This window comes from Carcharodon carcharias, chromosome 20 (assembly GCF_017639515.1).
Source record: "Carcharodon carcharias isolate sCarCar2 chromosome 20, sCarCar2.pri, whole genome shotgun sequence".
Classification (NCBI taxonomy): Eukaryota; Metazoa; Chordata; class Chondrichthyes; order Lamniformes; family Lamnidae; genus Carcharodon; species Carcharodon carcharias.
In genome coordinates this window covers 46237818-46264200 of record NC_054486.1, presented here as the reverse complement: position 1 = coordinate 46264200, position 26383 = coordinate 46237818, and the positions used below count along the sequence as shown (strand labels likewise).

General features: G+C 40.5%; 1 protein-coding gene across 5 annotated transcripts in view; it reads right to left on the bottom strand.

Moving 5' to 3' along the window:
• srp54 (signal recognition particle 54) overlaps positions 1 to 26383 on the bottom strand; it is a 48336-nt gene that overhangs the window by 14231 nt on the left and 7722 nt on the right. For all 5 annotated transcript variants that reach the window (XM_041214845.1, XM_041214846.1, XM_041214844.1 and 2 more), the window contains 7 exons: positions 25454 to 25511; positions 24290 to 24440; positions 24047 to 24195; positions 6701 to 6801; positions 6532 to 6618; positions 6379 to 6452; positions 4921 to 5029 (listed from right to left, as the gene is read on the bottom strand). In XM_041214845.1, coding sequence (XP_041070779.1) covers positions 4921 to 5029; positions 6379 to 6452; positions 6532 to 6618; positions 6701 to 6801; positions 24047 to 24195; positions 24290 to 24440; positions 25454 to 25511 — 729 coding nt within the window. The remainder of the gene's footprint in view (positions 1 to 4920; positions 5030 to 6378; positions 6453 to 6531; positions 6619 to 6700; positions 6802 to 24046; positions 24196 to 24289; positions 24441 to 25453; positions 25512 to 26383) is intronic.

Below are 26383 nucleotides of genomic sequence, written 5' to 3'. Positions count from 1 at the left end.
TTCTAACTCTTGAGTAACTATAATACTAACATCCCCTTGATTCCACACATGATCCCCTGACTAGCCCCTCCCCATGACTCCGACACACCTAGCTAGTGAGTAAAAAAGATGGCATGTCATCCTTACCCTCAGTTCGTGCACTCGACATGAGGCCTCGGGAACCCAATGCAATGTACCTTTCTCACCCAGCTGAGTAGGAAGGTCAAGCAAGAAAGGTGCGGCTGCAATTCAATCTAAGTAACCAGGAGCAGAGCAATCAGACTGCGATTGCTACTCCATGAAAGTTATGGCCCAATATATTTCACAGATAATAAGTGCACTCAGCAAAGAGCCGATTTAAAACAATGCGTTACAACAATCTAAAAGCATGTACTGAAAAAGAGTGTCTCTAGGAACTAGAGGGGGGAAAACATGATGGCAACTTCTCCCAATAAAAGCAGAGTGATTTTGCCAGTAAACTGCAGCATGTGGAATGCATAATAACGTATGTAAAATCAACCCCAGTCCCTTACAATAGTGTGGTTCCTAATTGTGATTTACATGGGAATTACCCAGTCTTCGACATTGTGGCTGGGAATAGCGGTATCAATTTAACCAGTTATCCTTCTTTAGGTCCAAAGTAGATGATCTCATACTGCCCCCCAACACTGAACGCCAGCTGCCACAGTTCTGCCCATTCACTTAAATCTATCAATGGCCCTTTGCAACTTTGTGCTCCCATCTGCACTACTTATTGTGCCACTTAACTTCCTATCATCATTCAACTTAGATAAAAGGCCAGCTGTATATCAATATCATTGCAGATCCTGGAGTTACACTGCTAGGTACATCCTGCCAAGTAGAGCATTTCCCTATTATCATTACTCCCAGTCCATTGCCTCCTCACCAATTCTCTTTCCAAACTAGTAGTTGCATTGAATTGAAAACAACCACTCATTCTTATCAACAGTCCCTTTATGTGGAAGCTTGCTGAATGTTTTCTGGAAATCATATAAATAATATCCATGGATATTCCCTTTTCTACATCAGTTACCTCAAATTTCACTAGGCTCAACAGACGTGACTTATACTTCATAAATCCTCGATGGATAAATCAGCTGATCAGAGAGAGCCACATTCTTGGTCACGCCGTCCCTAATAACTTTGCCAATAACAGGCCTGTAATAGTTTAATTCTCCCATGTTTCCCGAACAAACGGAGTGACATTGACAGTTTTCCAATCAAAGGAAACAATTTGAGTCATGAGTGTGTTTTGGAAGATCACAGCTACTACATAAACAATTTCTACTCCTCGCTGGTGGAAACCCATCAGGTCCTGAAGATTTATCTACTTGAACTAACATTACTTAAACACCATTTAAAAATAAATAAATCTAGTTAGTTCCTCCTGCTGCTTGATTTTGAGTTTTCCTTGTAAACCTCATTTTCTATGAATACCACTGCAAAGACACCAGTATTTCTTACTAGGACAGCTTGTCAGTCCTCCACTTCCATGAACACAGGCCCAGCCAGTCGCCATGCAGAACTACCCTCCTTCAACTGATTGAACAGGTTAGATTAAACAACGTCCCTTTGGAGAAACTAAGTAGAGTCAAGTAAACAAGTGTTGCTACGCGAACCCATAGGGGTTCTGTTGTACTTAGCTATGCATAGATAAGGTGGGACATTATTCGTTCCAGTCCTACTGGTTCCTCCCTGCCACCCCACAACCTCCCAACCCCCAAATACTTGCATTCGTATCTCTTCCTGCTCTTGCCACAAACTGGAAAATTTCATCAATTTGGCTTCCAATTTTCACACTTGGCTTACCTTCATCTCCATCTGCACCTCTTCCCTTCACTTCGACTTCTATCTCTAATTTGGAGGTCAGCTGCAACCAATATTTACTACAAGCCCACCAACTTTCACAACTACATTGATTATATTTCTCCCACTTTGCTTCCTGTAAGGGCTATATTCCATTCTCCTCGCTTCTTCAAGTCACATTCTTTCGATGATACCACCTTCCATTCCAATAATTCCAGCATGGCTTCCCTTTTCTTCAACCAAAGATTTCCTTCCACTATGGTTGACAGGACACTTAAGAGGCCCACTGCGTGTTGCGCACCACCAATATCTACTTTCAATGTGTGTGGCACCCTCACCAAACAATTCACCGCTCCCCTCTCAGCAAATCAAAGATACAGTTACCACTGAGACACCCTGATCCACTCTTCCACCAGCTGGAATACTCAATTCTCCTTCCCACGGTTTCTCCCCATGAAAGCACAAGAAATTCTTCCTTTCTTCCTCAGATGAAACAGCAATTTAGCTATTACTTTCAAATTAATTTATTTTAATTCATTCACGGGATGTGGGCTTCGCTGGCTGGGCCAGCATTTATTTCCCATCCCTAATTGCCCCTGAGAAAGTGGTGAATGGCTGCAGTCCAGTGGTGTAGGTACATCCACAGTGCTGTTAGGAAGGGCATTCCAGGATTTTGACCCAATGATAGTGAAGAAACGGTGATATATTTCCAAGTCAGGACGATGAGTGACTTGGAGGGGAGCTTCCAGGTGGTGCTGTTCCCATCTATCTGCTGCCATTGTCCTTCTAGATGGTGGTGGTTGTGGGTTTGGAAGGTGCTGTTGAAGGAGCCTTAGTAAATTCCTGCAGTTCATTTTGCAGATGGTACACACTGCTACTACTGTGCGTCGGTGGTGGAGGGAGTGAATGTTTGTGGATGTGGTGCCAATCAAGCAGGCTGTTTTGTCCTGGATGGTGTCAAGTGGGAACTACACTCATCCAGGCAAGTGGGTAGTATGTGGTATTCTGGCACAGTCTCCTTTATACGGGGGAGAGCAAACACAAGATTGGGTGACCAATTTGCAGGACACTTCTGTTTAAGCCACAAGTTTGACCCCAAACTTCCAGTTGCTTGCCATATGAATTCTCCATCCCACTCCAATCTCAGTCTTTGGCCTCCTGCATTGTTCCAATGATGCCGAGGAACAGCAGCTCATGTTTCGGTTAGACACCTCAGAGTTTTCCAGACAATACTGAATTCAATAATTTCATGTGAAAACTGCTGCTTCCATTTTCGGGGGGATGGCAGGTGGTGGTAATGGTTCCTGTGTTGCCATTTACAGCTCTTGTAGACTCAACTTTTGTTTCTTTATTTGTTCCATTTGCCTTACACCATCAACCCTTCATTTAATCATTCTTGCCTTTTACCACTGTGATTTTCCTCATCTCCCTCCCCCTTTTCCCTGATTTTGTACTTGATTATAAACTGTTATACAGTTATAAACTCCTACGTTTTGACACAAGATCATGTAATTGAAACATTAACTGTTTCTCTCTCCATCAGTGCTAACTGGCCTGGCATTGCCAGCATTTCCTGTTTTTTTTTAAGCAAGTCTGCCATTTCCTTTATTCCCCAGTAACAGTATCACCTGCATTAGCCATTTGGGAGCCCACATTATCCTTGGTCATTTTTTTTTTTTAAATAAGTATTTGTAAACACATTTAGTGTTGTCCTAGATATCCCTAACAATCCTTTTCTTGCATAGCTTTTTGCAGCTCTTAGTAATTATCCTGTATCCCTTTGCTATTCTTTATATTTCCCCTGCTCTTTGCCTCTGTAAAAGCCCTCTTTCAGATTTATAATATCTCACTTCCCTTGTTCACTATCTTACTTAATTATACATACACTCTTATCCTTTATGGATACCAAATACATTTTTAGATAGCTCCCATTATTTACGTTGGGCCAATTAAAACCTTTGATCTTGAAATTTTGTGCTAGGTAAGGGTATCAAGACAAAGGTCAAGAGGGAAACATAATGTTGAGTGGCAGATCAACCATGATGTAACAATAGTAGAACAAGGTTTAGGGGCTAAATGCTCTATATTGACTTAATGTAGTATAGTTTGTTTAGCCTCCCAATTTCCAGATACTCAGATTTTACACACACCTTCAGTTTTTTCAACAAAAATCTTTTTTTTAAAACATTAAAGTATTGCAAAAAGAAAAGTATTGTCGTGTGTAAAGGCATGTTCCAAAACACTTGGAAAATCTACATGAAAGAAAACATGCTGAACCAAGATGGGAGAGATTAGGAGTGCTCTCAAAATCTTGGTTCGCAGGTTGGGAAGTTATAGTTGAGTCTGGAGGTAACAAAAGGCGCATAAGGATTTTGTAATGATGCAGTTCAAGTAGAGACACAGGAATAAATATTGCTGAAGTGAAAGTATCTTAATGATTAATGGCAAATTTGAAGCTCAGCTCAGTGATCAGCAGAATGCCATCATTGACAATATGGAGGCAACTGCAGGGGTTGAATAAGTGGTGCAGAACTGGAGCTGGGTGGGCAACTTAAAGGTGAAAAGCCTATAATCATGATGATGCTGTACGTACATAGATAAGGAAGAGGAATCAGGCAAGGCTATATTGGAAGTGATAAGTTTTGGAGGGTGATTGCTGCATACTTGCTATCCAAAAGCAGGCAATATACAGAAGCACACAGTTCTTTGGGAATGATGGAGGAGAAGACAAAAGGATGCCATAGTCAACCAAAACGGACAAGTCAAGGAGGGATAATGCACCAAGGGCGCACAGTAACAGAGGATGTCATTTGTGACTTTGGTTTGGGCTGTTTAGTGCTACAAGAGTGGAAGTTGAACTTGAAGGAATTGAATAGTGGGTGACAGAAACAGAGAAAGGAGATCCTAAAACAAGAGGAGGAGGTTGGAGATCGGGGCAATAGTTTGAAAGCTCAAGGATGATTAAGGCTGAAGAAAGAGTTCAAAATAAATAAAATGGAAACCAAAAGATGCTCAGTTTTTGTTAACATTTGCAGTAACCATCAAATGTTCATTTTCATACATAAATCCAGTACAAATATTTGAAGTACAGCACACAAAGTGATACCAAAATACCTTGGTCATTCATACTGTCCATGATGGTCATCAATTTCTTTAGCCTCGCCATTGATTCTTGTTCATTGCCTTTGCTCATGAAATCAGTTCCAAAGCCAGGGATCATACCCTAAAACAGAGGCATAGTTGGTATTAAACATGGGGAACAAATTGATTACGGGAAAAGAGTGTGCTTGAGTGCTTCAAAAAAATTTAGGGACATTAATATTTGCAACAGAACCAAATGACAAAAGTAATAAAGACAGGCATGCAATTACTCAAGGCAATGCCTTTACAGTATAAAACTTATTCATACGTCTATTTTAAAAAGGAGGTAGAGAGAAAACGGAATTTTCAACCAGTTAGCCTGACGTCGGTAGTGGGGAAAATTCTAGAGTCCATTATAAAAGATTTAATAGCTGAGCACTTGGAAAACAGTGGCAGAATTGGACAGAGTCAGCATGGATTTACGAAAGAGAAATCATGCTTGACAAATCTACTGGAATTTTTCAAGGGTGTAACTAGTAGAGTTGATGAGGGGGAGCCATTGGATGTGGTTTATTTGGACTTTCAGAAGGTCGAAAGATTAGATTAAGAGATTAGCTTGTAAAATTAAAGTGCACGGGATTGAGGATAGTGTATTAAGATGGATAGAAAACTGGTTGGCAGGCAGGAAACAAAGAGTAGGAATAAATGGGTCTTTTTCCAAATGGCAGACAGTGACTAGTGGAGTACTGCAGGGATTGGTGCTGGGACCCCAGCTATTCACAATATATATTAATGATTTAGATGAGGGAACTAAATGTAATATCTCCAAATTTGCAAATGACACAAAGCTGGGTGGGAAGGTGAGCTGTGAAGAGGATGCAGAATTGCTTCAGTGTGATTTGGACAAGCTGCATGAGTGGGCAAATGCACGGCAGATGCAGTATAATGTGGATAAATGTGAGGTCATCCACTTTGGTAGCAAAAACAGGAAGGCAGATTATCTGAATGGCTATAAATTGAGACAGGGGAATGTACAACAAGACCTGGGTGTCCTCGTACACCAGTCGCTGAAGGTAAGCATGCAGGTGCAGCAGGCGGTAAAGGCGGCAAATGGTAGGTTGGCCTTCATAGGGAGAGGATTCGAGTGCAGGAGCAGGGATGTCTTGCTGCAATTATACAGGGCCTTGATGAGGCCACACCTGGAAGAGTGTGTGCAGTTTTGGTCTCCTTTTCTGAGGGAGGATGCTCTTGGGGAGAAAGAGGGAGCAGGCTCTTGAGTTGGACGATCAGCCATGATCATAATGAATGGCGGAGTAGGCTCCAAGGGCTGAATGGCCTACTCCTGCTCCTAGTTTCTGTGTTTATAGTAAACGCCTGTGTAAGTATCATTTATCTCATCTTAAGATTTTTAAAAATAAGAACGCTTGTTGAATAAGCTACACCAGATTTCACTTCACCTAGTTGCAGGATAGAAAATATTTTAAAACGCACCATTATCTGACTGAAAGGTCCCATCTTCATAATGTTTTGAAACTGTTCATACATATCCCGGAGTGTAAATTGGCCTAAGAAACGAATAGCAAGCTATTAAATCTTTGTGTCACATTCTCCTTTGCCCTCCCGACATTTTAAGTTAATGCTTACCATGTTTAAGCTTGTCTATTAATTCTTCATTGTCATCCAGTTTCAGCTCATTTACCTTGTCTATTAAACCTTCAATATCACCCATACCTGTAATACAGAAAGCTGAAGTTTTAGTGAATGATACATTATTTACAAATATGTACACAAAAAAATTTATTGGAAAACATACCAAGAAGTTTGCTAATGAAGGGCTGTGTTTTGAATGGTTCGAAATCATCTATGTGTTCTCCAGTACCAATAAAAATTATTGGACTTTTGGTGGCAGCCACTCTGTAACAAAATATGAAACTTTAGGTCATGTTGTAAACTCCGTCCCTTGCAGACGTCAGCGAGTTTACATTTTGTCAACAAAACAAAGTAAAATAATTAGAAAACTTACATTTACTTCAAAATTCAACCAGTGTTTTTGAAAATCAACTAAACTGGAATAAGGAGATACACTCCATATTTGCTGCAGTTTACAAAACAGAAGCTACAAGTTTAATCAGTATGCATTCTTCCCCCATACACACAGATTTCTCAAAAAATACTTCAAACATCTTTAACATTTGTCCTCTAGCTTTTCTTCACTTTTTGAAGAAGGGAAATGCTAAAAGTTGAAGAAATATATTCCAACACTTGAACTGAGTTAACAGTCCTCGAGTAATAAGTGCACAGGCCCATGTTATTAAAATAATATACAATTCAAATTAAGCTCATACCCTCACAGATTGGGGGAAAATTATTAAATTCAAGCCTAGAGTTTTGGGAGAGCCAGAGTCCTTCAAGTAAAACTTTACTGAAGGAGCTAAAAGATACAAGACAATTCAATTGATAAATTCAAAACATGTTCGTCAGAAATTGCGATTTTGAATTCATGGTTTTTGTTAAATCTTTGGACATAGCTTTCAGTTACTGAGGGAAAAAGAGCAGATAAGAATTTCCAAAGCATTTTCAATAATTTGTGGGGAAAAGCCACTTGGCAGCCAGATTGTGTCGCAACAAGGTGAGAAACTTGCACATGCTGTTTATCATTATAAACACAAACATAGGATTTCATAATTCAAAAGCATTGACACAAACTGATGATAAAATTGGTGACAATACAAAGTTAAGGTTTTGTAAACCAGAAGTTTGTCTAGGGTTTTAAAATAAGGGTTGATTGCATGTTCAATCTTAGTTCAAATATCCAGTCTTCTTCATGCTTTACTTGAAGACTACACTTGTTGATATTCCATGGCATGCGCCAACACAACCTCATTTGGCAGTTGAGTCACAGGGCTAATAATCATAGCAGGAGGTCTGGGGAATTCAGCCTCCAGTCATCAACCAAAAAGTACTTCATAAACATATCTAATGTTTAAAATTTAGAAACTAAATGTTGACACATGCAAGTTCACGCAGGTGAGCTTGTGCAGAAGCTTCATCACAAGATCAGCATACTCCACAGAATTACAAGAGTCAAGTCTCAAAAATAAATGCTGGGAACTTCTTATTTGGGCTCGATATGGCACATTATAAATGGAAACATCACAAAGCAGTACATCTACCAATTGCCATTTCAGCATAATATCCAAAGGAGTGTTTGTATAGTCTTTTTCAAAGCAATGTAAAACCCACGTATCAACAATAGAATTGCATAGAAATTACAACTTAGAACAGGCCAGTCAGCCCAGCCAGTTCATGCCGGTGTTTATCCTTCACACAAACATTAATTCAAATCCCACATGCCTGCCCTGTTCCAACATTAATTCCCATTCAATTAATTGCATTTTGACATGGCCTCTTCTTTAAATCACTAAACCCATAATGCATTGAACAGCAAAGGCTTCTCTCACTTCTGTCTTAAATATTTATATTTAGCTTACATCAATGTCCCCTACTTAATCACAAGAAACGCTGTTCACATCTATTCTGTTTTATTGTTTCATGGTCCCAGTAATCTTCCCTGTTCTCACTAAAGACAACTCAATTTTTCCCATCTTTTCTTAAATCAGGCAGCATCCGAGTCAATTCCTTTCAATTGCTTCAGCAACCATAGGCCGAAACCAAACAATATTCTAGCTGAAGCTTTTCTGTCGGTTCACATTACAACTCAGCTTTTATATTCTGTACCTCTTGCCATAAAACCCAGTATTCCAATAGCTTTTTAAAATAATGGTTTTACCCACCTCAGGTGGTGTCTCAATGTTTTGTGAACATGACTCCCCAAATAAAATCAGCCAGCTTTCCTTTGAAGTATAATTACACATTTTAATTTTTAAAAATTAAAATCAATTAAACGTAAAACCTCACATTTGGCAACATTGAATTCCACCTGCCACTCCTTTTGATCCATTCCACCATCTTATCAATTTCTCTTCTCAGCTTCCTTCATTCTTTAGAATTATTTATTATCCCACCAATTAGTATCTACAAATTTGGGTACCTGTCACTCATGCCCAATAACCAAATCGTTTATCACACCAGGAATAGCAGTAGTCTGAGAACAAAAGCCAATTGGATACTGCTACACACTTTCAATCACACGAGAAACACTAACTCCTCTCGTTTTCTCCCTGCTTATCAGCTTTTAACCCAACTCTTAGGTTTACCCTAATTCCATACTCAATATTTTTGTATAGTACCTTGTCTAAGGCTTTCTGAATGTTTAGTGTTCCACATTTACTCCATTTCCCCTTCAAAAATATTTTCCATCTCCTGAAAAAACTCTAACCAGGTTTGTCAAGCATAAACTTCTTTACTGAAATCTGTATCTGATGTTTTTAGCTATTTTCTCCTCATCTCAATATCTAGTAATTTTATTAAAAATGTAAAAAAATTTCTTCCACAACGAACTGTCATGAAACTAAACAGATTACCCACCCACTTTTTTTGAAAATGGCCAGTACATTAAGCACTCTCTAATTCCACAAGACAGATCCACTCTCAATAAAACCATAAAATATATCTTCTACCTCCAGCATTTTTCTCCTCCCCTTGCCACCATTTCCCTGATGGTATGTGTTCAGGCAGCTTTTGTTGTCCTTGGAACTTGGATGTCCTTCAGCTAAATTCCTTAATTTTTTTTTTCCCCATTCTCTCACTACTTGAAAATCAGTTCATGAAGTACCTCATTCTCAGTATACTTCTTCTTTAATACAAAGTACTGTTAAATATCACCACCAATTTTCATGTATTCTACTCACTCTTCATCCTGACCACTCGGGACCTCCTCACACTTCAGAATTCTCTTTTTACTGACAATTTTCAAGATATTTTTACTGTGTTCTACTTATTTTTTTTCCTTTCAGATTCTATCCTTATACTCATTCCTCGTTTCTCTCATTCATCCCTAATGAGTGGAGTTTTAAAATCAAACCCATTGCCCCATATGTCAATTTTAGTTTTTAGGGGGAGGTGGTGGTGTAACAGTAAAGTCACTGGACAAGTAATGCAGAGCACCAAGGTAATGCTGTGGGGACATGGGTTCAAATCCAACCATGGCAGCTGGTGGAATTGAAATTCAATGAATAGATCTGGATTTAAAACCTAGTCTCAATAATGGTGACCATGAAAGTACTGCCAATAATCATAAAAAAACCCATCTGGTTTACTAACGTTCTTTAGGGAAGGAAATCTGCCGTCCTCACCTTGTGTGGCCTGCACATGACTCCTGACCCAGAGCAATGTGATTGAATCTTAAATGGCCTAGCAGTCCACTCAGTTGCATCAAACTGCTACAGAAAAGTCAAAAAGGAAACAAGCCTGACAGACGACCTGGCATCGACTTGCGCACCAGAAATGACAACAGCAAACCCAGCCCCGTCGATCCTGCAAAGTCCTCTTTACTTATATCTGGGGGCTTGCGCCAAAATTGGGAGAGCTGCCCCATAGACTAGTCAAGCAACAGTCAGACAGTCACTCACGAAATCATACCTTACAGACAATGCCCCAGACACCGGCACCACTATCCCTAAGTACGCCCTGTCCCAATATCCCAACAAGTGGACAGGCCCACCAGACGTGGCGGCGCATACAGGTAAGAGAATTATCCTGGGGCCCCTAAACATCGACTCCAGACTGCATGAAGTGTCATGGCATCAGGTCAAACATGGGCAAGGAAACCTTCTGATCACCACCAGCCTGCCCATCCAAGTGGTGTTCGACATGAAGGAGCACTGATTCATCAGCTGAAGCACCGAGGATGGCAAGGACACAATGTACTCAGGTTGGAGTGCTTCAATATCCATCACCAAGAGTAGCTCAGTAGCACAACTACTGATCAAACTGCCGAGTCCTAACGGACATAGCTGCTCGACTGGGTCTTCTGCAGGTGGTGAGGAAGCCAACGGGGGGTGGGGGGGGGGACACACTACTTGAACTTGTCTTCATCAATCCACCTGTCACAGGTGTATTGGAGCATGACGGAACTGGTAACAGTGACTACTGCACAGTCCTCGCGGAGATAAGACCTACCTTCACGCTCAGGATACCCTCCATGATGTTGTATGGCACTATCACTGTACTAGATGGGATAGATTTCAAACAGATTTTGCAACTCAAGTGGGCATCCATGAGGCACTATGGGCCATTAGCAGAAGCAGAATTGTACTCAGCCACAATCTATAACCTCATGGCCCGGCATATCCACCACTTTACCATTACCATCAAGCCAGGGGATCAACGCTGTTTTAATGAAGAATGCAGGAGGGCATGCCAGGGCCAGCACCAGGCATACCTAAAAATGAGGTGTTAACCTGGTGAAGCTATAACACAGGACTACTTATATGCCAAACAGCATAAGCAGCATGTGGTAGAGAGCTAAGCAATCTTACAATCAATGTATCAGACTAAAGCTCTGCAGTTCTGCCACATCCAGTAATGAATGGTGGTGGACAATTAAACAAATATCTCCATCCTCAATGATAGGGGAGTCCAGTACAGCAGTGCAACAGACAAGGCTGAAGCATATGCAAACATCCTCAGCCAGAAGTGCCAGGTGGAAGACCCCTCTTGGCCTCCTCCTGATGACCCTAGCATCACAGATGCCAGTCTTATGCCAATTAGATTCACTCTACATGATATCATGAAACAGCTGAAGGCACTGGATACTGAAAAGGCTATGGGTCCTGCCAATATTCTGGAAATAGTACTGAAAACTTGTGCTCCAGAGTGGTCATGCCCCTAGTCAGGCTATTCCAATACAGTTACTGGCAACCCAGCAATGTGGACAATTGCCCAGGTAAATCAGTCCACAAAAAACAGGACAAAACCCACCCAATCAATTACTGCCCCATCAGTCTACTCTGGATCATCAATAAAGTGGTGCAAGGTGTTGTCGATAGTGCTATCAAGTAGCACTTACTCAGTAATAACTTGCTCACTGACCTCCACCTCCTGTGCCCTGTGGCAGCATGTGTAACATGTACAAGATGCACACAGCAACTCACCAAGGGTCCTGCAACAGCACCTTCCAAACCTGTAACCTCTACCACCCAAAATGAGAACGGCAGCAAATGCATGTGAACATCAAACCTGCAAGCTCTTCTCCAAGCCACACACCATCCTGACTTGGAACTATATCAGTATTCCTTCAGGGTGACCAAGTCAAATCTTGGAATTCTCTTCTGCACAGCACTGTGGGTGCTCCTACAACACATGGATTGCAGCGGTTCAAAGTAGCAGCTCACCATCACCTTCTCAAGGGCAATTAGGGGTGGGGCGGTAACAGCTGGCCTAAAGTTCATGTCTAGCTTTTTTTGGACAACAGAGAGCACTAACTTTTTTTTTTAAATCTTATTGTTGATCTCTAGTCCCGTGTGCTAATTCCTTCTTCACCTCAATAAATCCATTCCTTATTCTTTATAAAATCTGGTCTACTACAATCTGGTGTCCTTGATGTTGTGGTTTACCTCTTCTTTACTGATTTAAAAAAAAAAATTATTCACGGTACATGGATGTCACTGACATGGCCAGCATTTATTCCCATTCCTAATCTGTCCTCGGAAGGTGGTTGTGGGACACCTTGCTAAACTGCAGAATTCCCTGCTGGTGCAATCCCTGCAAAGGCCAAGAATTGGGAAAAAGATACTTGAATTTCCAATGACCAATTGAACAGATTACATGACAGGGTTTCAAGTTTTAAGACTATTACAGTAAAACTAAAAAAACTAAAGACTATTTTTGCAGGCAACTTTGAACTATAGAAGTGGTTCCCACATTTAAACGATCAACAGTCGTACACCATGATAATACTTTACTCCATCCCTTAAGTAAATACTTTAATTTTCCAGAACCAGTCCAAAGCTATTCTCCATTCCCAATGGCCTGCTTTTTTCTTTCCCAGCCTGGACATTTCTAATGCCTGAAATGACTCAGTGTGAGGGTCACTCTGGAGATTGCTCCCTCTAGCCGAAGCTTCCAGCCTTGTTTAATTCTCTCAAACTCAGTCTGAGCACAAACTCCAACTTGCCTTCTACATGGTTAACAATTAAGACAGCATGTTCTCTGCTTAAGGTGCAGGGCTGGCTGCCTGTCTCTCTACTGTCTATTCCAGATTCTTGCATTCAGCCCTGAACCTCTCAGACAACTTTAAGGGACCAATATTTCAACATCACAATGGCTATTCGCTTTTCCATCTTAAAGCTCATCCCCATGGCAATGTGAATGACATGGGCCTCGTACCCAGGTAGAAATGTCTTGGTCCCAAAGTCCTTTCTTTGAATTAAATAGACAGTTTCAAGTATATCCATTTATAAAACCCAATGTTTCTAACCTTACTGTGGAGGCCTGGACACTCAGTCTACCCACAGCCAACACAAATGATCTTAACATTGTCTACAGGTATGAACATCTTGCACCTTCTCAGTAAAAGAACCTGGGCCTCCCTTTAACAACCAAACCACCCAAGATTGTTCTTGGGTAGAATCCAGAATAGGTTGCATGAATCCCTTAAGTCCATTGTCTGCTAAATTAAAAAGAGGCAGGCCAAAACATAATCTTATAAGTTTTGTACTTATAAGACTGGTTTAGTTACATCCACGGTGCTGTTAGGAAGTTGCAGAATTTTGACCCACTGGCAGTGAAAAAACGGCAATTATTTTCAAGTCAGTAAAATGTGAGACTTGCAGAAAAACTTGAAGTGGTGTTCCTATGCACCTAAAAGCCTTGCCCTATTAGGTGGTAGAGATCACTGGTTTGAGAGGTGCTGTCGATTGTGTGTTGATAAGTTGTTGAATCTTGTACACACGGCAGCCATGGTGTGCCAGTGGACGAGGGAGCATACGTTTAAGGTGGCGTATGGGATGCTTTGTCCTGGATGGTGTCCAGAGTGTTGTTGGAGCTGCATGAATGCAGGCAAGCGGAGAATATGATATCACACTCCTGACTTGTGCCTTGTGGATAGACTTTGTGGAGTTAGGAGGTGAGCTACTTGTCACCAAAACCCAGCCTCTGACCTGCTCCTGCAGCCAAGGTATTTATGTGGCTGGTCCGGTTCAGTTTGTGATCAATTGTAATACCCAGGATGTTAACGATGGGGGACAAAGCGATGGTAATGCCACTGAATGTCAAGAGGAGATGGTTAGTTAGTTGATTAATTTTAAAGCTTTGGTAGAGTAAGCAAGGGTGTGTCCACATATAAAGGAAAGCAACACCAGAGGCCACTGTCATGCCCAGAAAAGAATTTCTAGTCTTCAGAAGACAGCAAGATTCTCTTTACCTCTCAAGAGGCGCTAATGCCCAGTGACTGCAGAAGTCAAATTCCAAGGAAACGCAAATGAAACAATAAATCCTTATTTGTGTCTCTGGTCTCTTCCCTGCACCCCTTTATTTCACTGTGTAAATATTGAATAGATAATTTATAAACGACGGTTTTCCGCTTGTTTGTTTATTGCAAAACATCTTTTGTGTAGGCACAGATGGTTACAAAAATGCATTCGTGTGGTACATTGGGCCTCGACAGCCATCATGAAGCTCCGCTAAAACCAAATTTCAAGGCAGTCCCCTTGGTTTTTGACTCAAGAGTTTACTGTATGGCAGCCAGAAAAGTACTCCGAAGACATCATCTTACCAAGGTACACTCCAAATTTAGCATAACCTCTCTACTAACCATTTCTGTTCTTCTGGAAATAAAGCAGCGTTTGTTTCCCTTCTACAATGGCCTTATTGACCAGCATCCTTACTTTGTGGTTTGTGAACTTGTACTCCCATATTCCTCTGCTCTTCTACTCCATTCTCATTTTCTAAATTTCTTAAAGTAGAATACCTTGCACGACGTTGAAATTTCATTCTGATGAAGACGTCATCTTCTAATTTTGTTGCTGCCCTCCTCAGTATTGACTATCCCAGTCAATTAGGTGTTATCTACAAATTTACTGTTACAGACAGGAGACTTGCAAACAGTATTTACTTAATTGCACCAACTGTCTGTAAGCAGAAGGTATTTTGATATTTTGACAAGTATGCAGTGTCATGCTTTCCTAAACCTATGTTTTGTGTGATCCAATTTATTAATAATCCACAGCAAACTCACCAAGATTAAGTCAGGTATTTTTTTTTCACATTCAAAACTCAGGGGAGAAGTGTTCGTAACTTGCCACTCAACCACACAGAGACATAGGCACACAGTCAAGGGGAATGCAAAATTCCTTTTTTTATAACTATAGATATTAACAGTACAATAACCACAGAAATCAATAGAAATTCAATTGATTGAGAGTCGAGTCAGAGTCCATTGAGGAATTCTTTCATGTAGGAGTTCGAGTTCAGTTGGCTGAAGACCAGAGTTGTAGGAATCACTTAACAGTTGGTGCCAATAACGCAAGATGAAGTCGGTACCCAAAGACTTGGTCAGTTCTGCAGGCAATGGTAGGAAATCTTCCAAAGGCAGGCCTGAGAAGCAGGCTGTTGTTTTCCCAGAGAGCTACTTCTTGGTGGTTCACCAGCTGAATGTGAAACAGCAGACTTTGAGGGTAAAGATGCAATGTTATAACTGCCCAAAAAGGCCAGAGGCTTGGATCAAGTGAAATGTCGCCTTAATGGTTAATTGCAGTTCATCAATTTCTGCGCTTCTGGACAGAACTCCATTGTTCCTCTTTGAGAGAGAGAAAGGTGGTAATTCACATCTCTTCTGGCATAATGAGTTTCAAACTCTCCCTTTTGAGTTAGTTCCAGTTGCGGGAGCATTTCCTCTGCTTTTGTTGATTAGAAGGGGTCTGCACAATGAGGTGAGAGGTTCCACATGTTGAGTTAAAAATTATTTTGTTCTTATAACTCCTGGTGGTAGCTCCTAGAACAAAGGGCCAATGTTGTGGTCATGTGACCTGTAGCAGCCATCCTTTTTGATTCAGCAGAAAATCCATTTTAAAAAATAGCAGTAAGAATAAAATTTTGAACAGAGTGTTGGATTTTTTTCATGTCATAGGACCTTAGAAGTGATTTTTAGTGCAAGTCATTAACACAAATTTAGAATAGTGGTCCCAACATTGAACCTTGTGGGACCCCACTTGCCAACTCTCAATAGCAACCCTATAATCACACTCTCCTTTCTCTTGCAACCAGCTAGTTATCCATTCTGTTATTCATTCTGACTCTACATGGTCTGACCCTATTCAAAAATCGATTAGGTGATACCTTAAGACCTTTTCGGGAATCAAGTTACATTACGCCAACTACATGAAAGAGATGACAGAGTTGACAAGTGTAAAGAATGCAAAGTAATTAAAATCAATAATTATTCCTATCCATCATCTTGGTTCGATCAGATTTCTTGTTGTATTTCAATCCCAATGCTGGATTTGTGTATCACAACATCACCAACATGATAACAGCTTCTCTAACTATAGCTATGTAAAATCCATTACATTTTATATTTTTCTTAAAGATAAAGTTGCATTTTTGATGGAGCTGTTTTTCTCCATCTGAAATACGCATTAAGAAATAGCCAGAGGCAACTGTAATGCAGCTCTATTTCATATCCACAACTCCAGCACTCATGATTTCCGTTTAAATGTTCAAAGTAAATTCACAATCTCATAGTACATGCTCTGGGGAATCATGATCATAACATGATGAATTTCACAGTCAGTTTGAAGATGAGAACATGGGTCTGAAAAAAACTTAAATAAATAAATCGACAAGTTGCAAAAAAATGTTTTGGATCGGGGGAGAGTGGATTTTAGTAAAATAAGGCAGGATCTGGGCAAGGAAGACTGGGATCACTTACTTGTAGGGAAATCTACAGAGGAACAGTGGGGGGGGGGGGGGTTCAAAAAGGAAATGGGGAGGTTACAGGCTCAACATGTTCCCTATGGGGTGATAGAAAGGAATAACAAGCCCAAAAAACTACGGACAACGAGAGATATTCAGGTTACAATGAGAAGGAAAAGAGAGGCTTTTAGCAGGTACAAGGGAAGCAAATCAGCAGAGGCATTAGTGGAGTACAGACAGTGCAGGGTGGAGCTTAAGAAAGCAATTGGGGAGCAAAAAGGGGATATGAGAAAGCTCTGACTGGTAAAAGTAGGGAAAATCCCAAGATATTCTATAAGTATATCAATGAGAAGAGGATAACCAGGGAAAGAGTAGGGCCCACAAAGGATCAATCTATGGGTGGAGCCAGAGGACATCACTAGAGTGAATGAATACTTCATGTCTGTCTTCACCCAAAAGAATGAGGATGAAGATATCAAATTCAGTAAGAGAGACTGCGAGGTTCTTAAGCAAATTGATATAGGGAGTGACAAGGTATTGGACGTGTTGACAGGCTTAAAAGTGGACAAATCTCCAGGTCCGGACGATTTGTGTCCCAGACTGCTGAGGGAGGAGGTGACAGGGGCTCTGACCCAAATTTGTAATTCCTCTCTGGCCACGGGGGAGGTGCCAGAGGACTGGAGAACAGCTAATGTAGTTCCGCTATTTAAGAAGGGTTGTAGAGATAAGCCAGGGAGCTACAGGCCAGTGAGTCTCACGTCAGTGGTAGGGAAACTATTGAAGAAAATTCTGAAGGAGAGAATCTATCTCCACTTGGAGAGACAAGGTTTGATCAGGGATAGTCAACATGGCTTTGTCAGCGGGAGATCATGCCTAACAAATTTGATTGAATTTTTTGAGGAGGTGACCAGGTGTGTAGATGAGGGTAGTGCAGTTGATGTAGTTTATACGGATTTCAGCAAAGCCTTTGACAAGGTCCCACATGGGAGAAATATAAAAAAGGCAAATGCACATGGGATACAGGGTAATTTGATAAGGTGGATTCAAAATTGGCTTAGTTGTAGGAGGCAGAGGGTGATGACAGAAGGATGCTTTAGTGACTGGAAGCCAGTGTCCAGTGGCATACCACAGGGATCTGCGCTGGGTCCCCTATTATTTGTCATTTATATAAACGACATAGATGTCTATGCAGGGGGTAGGATTACTAAGTTTGCGGATGACACAAAGATTGGCCGGGTGGTTAACAGTGAGGTTGAGTGTCTTGGGCTACAGGAAGATGTAGGCAGGATGGTTAAATGGGCAGATAAGTGGCAGATGGAATTTAACCCTGAAAAGTGGGAGGTGATACACTATGGAAGGAGTAATTTGACAAGGAAGTATTCAATGATCAGCATTGCACTAGAAAGTTCTGAAGAACAAAGGGACCTTGGCGTGTGTGTCCATCAATCTCTGAAGGCAGAGGGGCATGTTGGTGGGGTGGTGAAAAAGGAATATGGGACACTTGCCTTTATCAAACGAGGCATAGATTACAAAAGTAGGGAGGTCATGTTGGAGTTGTATAGAACCTTGGTGAGGTCACAGCTGGAGTAGTGTGTGCAGTTCTGGTCGCTACATTATAGGAAGGATATGATTGCACTGGAGGGGGTGCAGAGGAGATTGACCAGGATGTTGCCTGGGATGAAACATTTAAGTTATGAAGAGAGGTTGGATAGTCTTGGGTTCTTTTCATTGGAGCAGAGAAGACTGAGGCGCGACATAATCGAGGTGTACAAGATTATATGGGGCATGAACAGGGTGGATAGGGAGTAGCTGTTCCCCTTAGTTGAAGGGTCAGTCATGAGGGGACGTAAGTTCAAGGTGAGGGGCAGGAGGTTTAGGGGCGGGATGTGAGGAAAAACTTTTTTACCCAGAGGGTGTCGACGGTGTGGAATGCACTGCCCTAGGGTGATGGAGGCAGGTTGCCTCACATCCTTTAAAAAGTACCTGGATGAGCACTTGGCACGTCATAACATTCAAGGCTATGGGCCAAGTGCTGGTAAATGGAATTAGGTAGGTAGGTCAGGTGTTTCTTACGTGTTAGTGCAGACTCAATGGGCTGAAGAGCCTCGTCTGCACTGTGATTCTGTGAAAGGCAATTACAAAGGTGCGCAGACAGAATTGGCCAAAATGGGCTAAAAGAAAAAAAAATTTCTTAGTGGGCAAGACAGTAGATAAACATCAAGACATTTAAGGAGATATTTCGTAACTCGCTCAAAGATATATTACATTGAGAAGAAAGACTCTACGAGAAGGATGCCCCAACCGTGGCTCAGAGTGGTATCAAATTAAAAGACAAGGCATAATCATGCTGTGATGATTACGTTAGGCTAGGGGATTGGGAAAATATTAAAAAACAGCAAAGGATGACTAAAAAAGATTGAGAGTAAACCTGCAGGAATATTTTAAAAAAAGAGACAATAAGAGCTTCCACAAGCATGTAAAATGGAAGAGAGTAGCTAAAGTAAACATTGATCCCTTAGAGAATGAGGCTGGGGAATTGATGATGGGAAACAAGGAAATATCACAGACTTTGAATAAGCATTGTGTATCTGTCTTCATAGTAAGAGACTCAAAACATATCCTAATAATATTAAAACAATCAAGGGCACAGGGGGGAGCTTAAAACAATTATGACAGATAAAGTACTCAGAAATCTAACAGGAGTCAAGGCTAACAAGTCCTGTGGACTTGACAGCCTTTTTATTTTATTCTTTCACAACATGCAAGTGGCACTGGCAAGGCCAGCATTTGTCGCTCATCCCTAATTACCTCCAAGCTTATTGTGAGATGCCTTCCTGAACCACTGAAGTCCATGCAGTATAGGTGCACCTATGATGCAGAAAGCAATTTCCAGTTTTTTAACCCAGAGACAGTGAAGGTATGGCAGTATAGTTCCAAGTCAGGATGGTGTGTGGCTTGGAGGGGAACTTGCAGGTGGTGGTATTCCTCTGTATCTGCTGCACTTGTCCTTCTAGGTGGTGGATGCTGCACGGTTGGAAGATGTTGGACAACATTCAGCCTTGGTAAGTTGCTACAATGTATCTTTTATATTGTATATACTGCTATCACTGTGTCAGTGATCGAGGGAGTGATAAAGCCAGCTGTTTTGTCCTGGACAATGTCAGGCATCATGAGTATTGTTGGAGCTGCAATCATCCAGGCAGGCGGAGAGTATTCCACCACAATCCTGACCTGTGCCTTGTAGATTGTAGACAAGCTTTGGAAAATCAGGTGAGTTACTCACTGCAGAGTTTCCAGCATCTGATCTGCTCTTGTAGCCAGTCTTTATATGTCTAGTCCAGTTCAGTTTCTGATCAATGGTAACCCTCAGGATGTTGATAATGGGGGAATTCAGCAATGATAATATCATTGAATGCTGAAGGGAGATGGTCTGATTCTCTCTTATTGTAGGTGGTCGTTATCTCTCACTTGCATAGCGCAGCTGTTGCCTGCCACTTGTCAGCCCAAGCCTAATTGTTGTCCAGGTCTTGCTACGTGTGGACAGCTTCAGTATCTGAAGAGTCATGACTGATACGGAACATTGTTGAATCATCAGCAGACATCCCCACCTCTGACCATCTGATGGAGGGAAGGTCTTTGAAGAAGCAGCTGAATATGGTTGGGCCCAAAACACTACCCTGAGGAACTCCTGCAGCTGTATCCTGGAGCTGAGGTGACAGGCCTCCAACAACCACAACCATCTTCCTTTGTGCTAGGTACGACTCCAACCAGTGGAGAGTTCGCCCTATGATTTCTACTGACTTGAATTTTGGTAGGGCTCCTTGATGCCATATTTGGTTAAATGCTGCCTTGATATCAACTGCAGTCACTATCACCTCATTTTTTGGAGTTCAAGTCTTTTGCCCATGCCTCTGATAGTGAATGCATTGGTTGCTATCTTAAAACCTCCCCAGATTCTCCAACGGTCCCAACGGATTAAGAAACCAAAAATGTAGCATCTCTATTCAAAAAAGTAGGGGGACAGAAAACAAGAAACTACAGTCCAACTAGCCAAACTTCTGGTATTAAGAAAAGGCTAGAATCCATTATTGAGAAGTTTATAGCAGGGTACTTGGAAAATCATAATATAATCCAGCAAAATCAACATGGCTTATTAAAGAATGTAGCGAGCAGGCTGGATAAAGGGAAACCAATAGATCTAGTGCATTTGGGTTTCCAAAAGGAATTTAATGAGGTGCCACACAAAAGATATTGCAAAAGAGCGCATGGTGTTGGAGGTAATATACAAGAATAGATAGAGCTAATGAATAGGAAACAGTGTTTGGATAAATGGATCATTTTCAGGTGGGCAAATTGTAACTAGTGTGGTGCCATCGGGATCAATGTTGGAGCCTCAACTATTTAAAATCTATCTTAATGACTTGGATGAAGGCACAGTGTATTGTTGCCAAACTTGCTGACATGCAGATAGCTAGGAAACTTGTGAGGAGGATACAAAGAGTCCGCAAGGGGACATAGGCAGGTTATGAATGCGTGCAGAAACCTGGTAGATAAAGTATAATGTGAGAATAATGAGCTTGCCCATTTTGGTAGGAAGGATAGAAAAGCAAAATTTGTTGTATATGAAACACAAAGTAGCATGTAGGTAAATCAATAATTAGGAAGGCAAATGGAATGTTAGCTTTTATTGCAAGGTGGATGATCCCAGCTATAATGTTAACAAGATCCAAACCAATTGGAGGTTTCTAGAGAATCCTGAAACACAGCTTTTCTCTACCTAGACAGTTTATTCATTTTGTTCAATCTCATAGATCGTATAGCTCCCCCCCAGCCCCATTACACACACCCAGTGTCCCAGCTGTCCCCTATTTACATGTGCTCTAAGTACTTAATTAAACAATGCCCTTCACCTGTGTATCCTAATAATCTAATTCACACACAATTAACATTTTAAAATAGGTACGCCTTACTACACCTGTATGCTTGGCCTAAATAGCCAAGTGGTTATGGTACTGGGTTTGTAATCCTAAGATCAAGAGTTCAAATCTCACACTGGCAAACTATGAAACAATGTAACTTCATCTGAAAAACAGATGGAAATGTGTTTGTACTCAAAAGAGTTACACAACATCTGTTACATCATCAAAATATCAATCAAGAGTTCAAATCTCACAATGGTAAATTATGAAACAATGTAACTTCATCTGAATAGAAACAGATGGAAACGGGTTTGTACTCGAAAGAGTTACTACACCTGTACAGGGCACTGCTGAGATTGCACCTCAAGTGCTCTGTAGTTTGTCTCCTTATTTAAAGAGAGATATACTTACATTGAAAGAAGTTCAGAGGTTTATTAGGCTCATTACTTATGAAGCAAGGTTAAGCAGGCTTAGCCTATTCTCATTGGCATTTAGAAGAATGAAAAGTAATCTTTTTGAAACATATGATGCTGAATGGGCACCACAGGGTAGATGCTGAGAGGATGTTTCCTATTGTCAGGGAATTGAGCACTTGGGGTCAAAGTTTCAGAATAAAGGGTCACCCGTTTAAGATGGAGACAAGGAGCATTTTCTTCTGAGGGTCATGAATCTTTGGAATACAGAGCACAGTGAAGACCAAGTCATTGAATGCATTCAAGGCTGTGAGAGGCAGATTTTTGAACTCAAGTGATGTCAAAGTTTACAAAGAACAGGTGGGCAAGTGGAACTGAGGCCAAGATCAGATCAGCCATGATTTTATTGAATAGCAGAGCAGGCTTGATGAACCATATGATCTACTCCTATGCCTAGAATGTTACATATTTTGTTGTGTAAAGAACATATCTTTTCATTTCTGTTGGACTTTGGATTAAAATTGCTATGGCTGCAGTTTGAAAGACATGTCTCCTGGAACAGTGTGAGGAATATATACAGTGTGAGGGATATATACAATGTTGCTGTCCTGGAACAGAGTGTGCCACGAAAGACAGGATGGTGCTGAGGAGGAGGCTGGTCAAACGGGGAGCTGTCTGGCAACAGCATTTTAACTGGCTCCCGACCATGTGACCAGGTTTGTGTCAGAGCAGTGCAACAGAAAAAGCTCCTCGCCCAAAAAGAGAAAAGACCTAAAACCTCTTTCTCCTGTGTAAGATTCCAGTAACTGTTTTTATCCCTTCATGTCTCTATAACCTGCTCTCTCTCTGAAAAACCCATTAAGAACAAAAGGGGAAAATCACCATTAGAGACATTGAAAAGCAAGTGTTCAACCAGTGAACTAAAGACTGAACAAGTGCTGGGAAGACCACCTCGTGTCATCAACAAGGAACTGAAAGTAATTTGGAAGACATTGATCAAAATCAACCTATTGAATCCTGTATTCTGGAATTGGTGCTATTGAATTGTTTCATCCCACCCTTAAAATCTATGTTTTTGTGTGTCTTATCTGTCTTGTATCTGTGTGTATAGGGATTTAAGGGGTAAAGTTTAGGTTATGGAGTTAGAAATTAGCAGTTCACATTTCTTTCTTTTGCCACTGGTTAAAGACAATTTGTTCAATAAACAGTTATTTACTTATTAAGTTTACAAACCTGGTGCTTGTATTCTGTTAACCTAAATTAAGCAGTCAGGTGGTTTGATCAAACTTTTCACATTTGTCCCGGCTCAGGGAGCAGTGGGGCTTGATATTGCAGCGTGCTATCCCCAGTGAGTCGGGACACTTGAAATAATAAACAAAAAACAAAGTTGCTGGTGACAAATGGAATTGTGTTTTGGCCAGGTTGAATTTTTGTCAAAAAATGGCAGCAAAAGTAAATAATCTCTGCTTCACCACCTGGAACTTTGTTGCCCGTTTCAAGAAACGAACCAAAGACGACAAAGCTACTACTAAAAATTCAAGTATGGAATGTTATTATGCAGTGCAAAGGCTTGTGTCGAATAGACCAGAGTGGAACAGCCTAGACGACCATGCCAGAAGCAAAAGTCAGCCACAGGTAAGTGCAACTAATAGATTGGGATAAAATTAGGTTCAAAATAAGCCATTTTTAAAAAATCAAAAGCATGAAAGGTACAAGACCTGAAATATGACAAATACGCACAAATCATGCCACAAGAAAATGCACCAACTTCATTCATTTCAAAAAGTCTTCCTTTATCAAACCTAGCCTCATCTTTAAAATGTGATACTTTGTTTTGAGCAAAAAAAAAATCCAGAATGCTCACTGTATTTAAAACATTTCATCCATTAATTTGGATTCTATAGTAGCAAATTTGAAGAGGGCTGCTGTACCCTTCACGACCTAACCATTTGTGAAATTGCCATGCACAAAAATCCAAAGTTTTTTTAATGGAAAGGAAACTGAATCACTTACGCACTGAGAGCACCTCCTCCTTTTGCATGACCATCGAGCTTAGTTACAATTACTGATGCAACATCCACTTTATCTTTGAAAGCTTTTGCTTGTGCTTCACAAGCTTGACCAATTGATGCATCCATGACGTAAACAATGTTGTCTGGTTGCTAAAAGGGATTTCAAAACAGTTAGCTACCTATTTTCCACAACAACCACCTCATAATTCACAAATTAGTTTTTATGATCACATTCAAAACTTACTATGGCATTTGAAACTTGCAACATTTCTTCAAATAAAGAGTCTTCTTGTTTGTGTCGACCACTGGTATCAACAATTATTATTTCAAAGCTTTCTTTTTTAAACTTCTCCACACCTTCTGCAGCTATGATCACTGGATCCATTTCTGTATAGCTAATTAAAATATTAAAAAAAACAGGATTTAGTTCTGATTTGTGCTTCGTATTATTCTCTCCCCCTTTCCAGATATATTTCCGTCAATCCTCTTTTCTCCAATTAACACATGCTCAGCAATAAGCCTAGATCTTTCGCTCCAAGGTGCGAGCACAACCCCATTTGCAACTTTACCCCATATCCCCCCAAATCAACCTGATACAGTATCACCACCTTGCCTCATCATGTTCACAGAAGATGTCTAAAAACTTAGATGTTGTTGCTTAATTGCTAAGAACAAACATTTGAATTTGGTTATATCATTTTTCAAATTTTACTTCAAGTTCAAAAGAAAATAGAACTGCTAAATGTTAAAATTATTTAAGTTAGGCATATAGATTATTTGGATGAAGCAATGATTTAACACTAAACTGTTGAAGCTAACATAACCTAGGTATTATGTTTCTGAACAATCACAACCCTAAGAAGAGTAACTGAGATTTACATGTACATCGCCAAGCTCACATTATAGATTTGAGTTCTGATAAAAGGCTACAACCTGAAAAGTTACTCTGTTGCTCTCTGCACTGATGTTGCCATACATGCTCAGTTTTGTCAGCATTTTATTTTTATTTCAAATTGCTGGGATTCGTTTTTCTAGTTCCATGACATATCTATCAAATACTAAAATCAGGGGAACATAATATTTGCCCATCTATAGCATATTTCTGTTTTGTGGCTTTTACTGAAGTGACTAGAAGCTGAAACACTAAGTCTCTAAGAGAACAGATCAAGAGATTCTTGAAATATATGATCTTAAAGTTTGATTGTTTTCCTCATATCCCAAAACTTCAGAGCTCTTCACACCTGTATTTTTCCAGCATGTCTACCAGCAGCTCCAAAAAAAAACTCCGACCAAACAAAAGCTATTTACAAATGCCGTTGGTTACAATTAATAGCAGTCATACATAAATTTAGTTTACTTACTATTCAATTAACACTACATGTTAAATATCTTTGGTTAGAAATTCTACCTTCCATAGAATGGAATTCTTGCTTTGGTTGCATTCTGCTTCAGTTGGTCAAACGCACCTGCAGACCAGAAACAAAAATATGCCTTGATCCAAGCTTCATCATCGCTTAAACTCAAATCTACTATTTCCCTTGTTTCATATGTTAATTGAAATGTTGCAAAGCAGGACTCAGACTCTAGACCTGTTTAGTTGAGGACATGGTGCTTAAACTGTCAGAACTGTGTCTTAAAGAATATAAATGTTTGATTTTCAAATGTAACCAAAAATAACCTTCAAAGTTGCTGCAAATACCCAACCTTTCAAAGTACCAACAGCTTATATGACCAAACAAGAATTCAACAGATCACTACAAGATCATTTTCCCTATGTAGATTTTTCCACAATTAAAGGAAGAGCCCCTCTTAAACTGGATCAGACTGCTCTTCCGAAATTTAGACTACTTTAAATTAATTCTCATACCATGAAACAATTTGACAATGGGCATCAATTTTACTGGGGTTTTGTAAAGGTACCAGATGACACTCATAGCTGTATGATTAAGTCCCATCAGAATGACTACACAATGTATTAACCAGTATATCTACCCTTCATCAGTAGTAATGAGACACCCTTCATCAAACAGAAACATAGCAAATAGGGGTAGGCCATTTGGCCCTTCGAGCCTGCTCCGCCATTCATGATGATCATGGCTGATCATCCAACTCAATAGCCTGCTCCCCCTTTCTCCCCATATCCTTTGATCCCTTTCGCCCCAAGAGCTATATCTAACTCTTTCTTGAAAACATATAATGTTTTGGCCTCAACTACTTTATGTGGTAGCGAGTTCCACAGGCTCATCAATCTCTAGGTGTTGAAATTTCTCCCCATCTAAGTCCTAATTGGTCTACCCGTTATCCTTGGACTGTGACCCCTGGTTCTGAACTCCCCCGC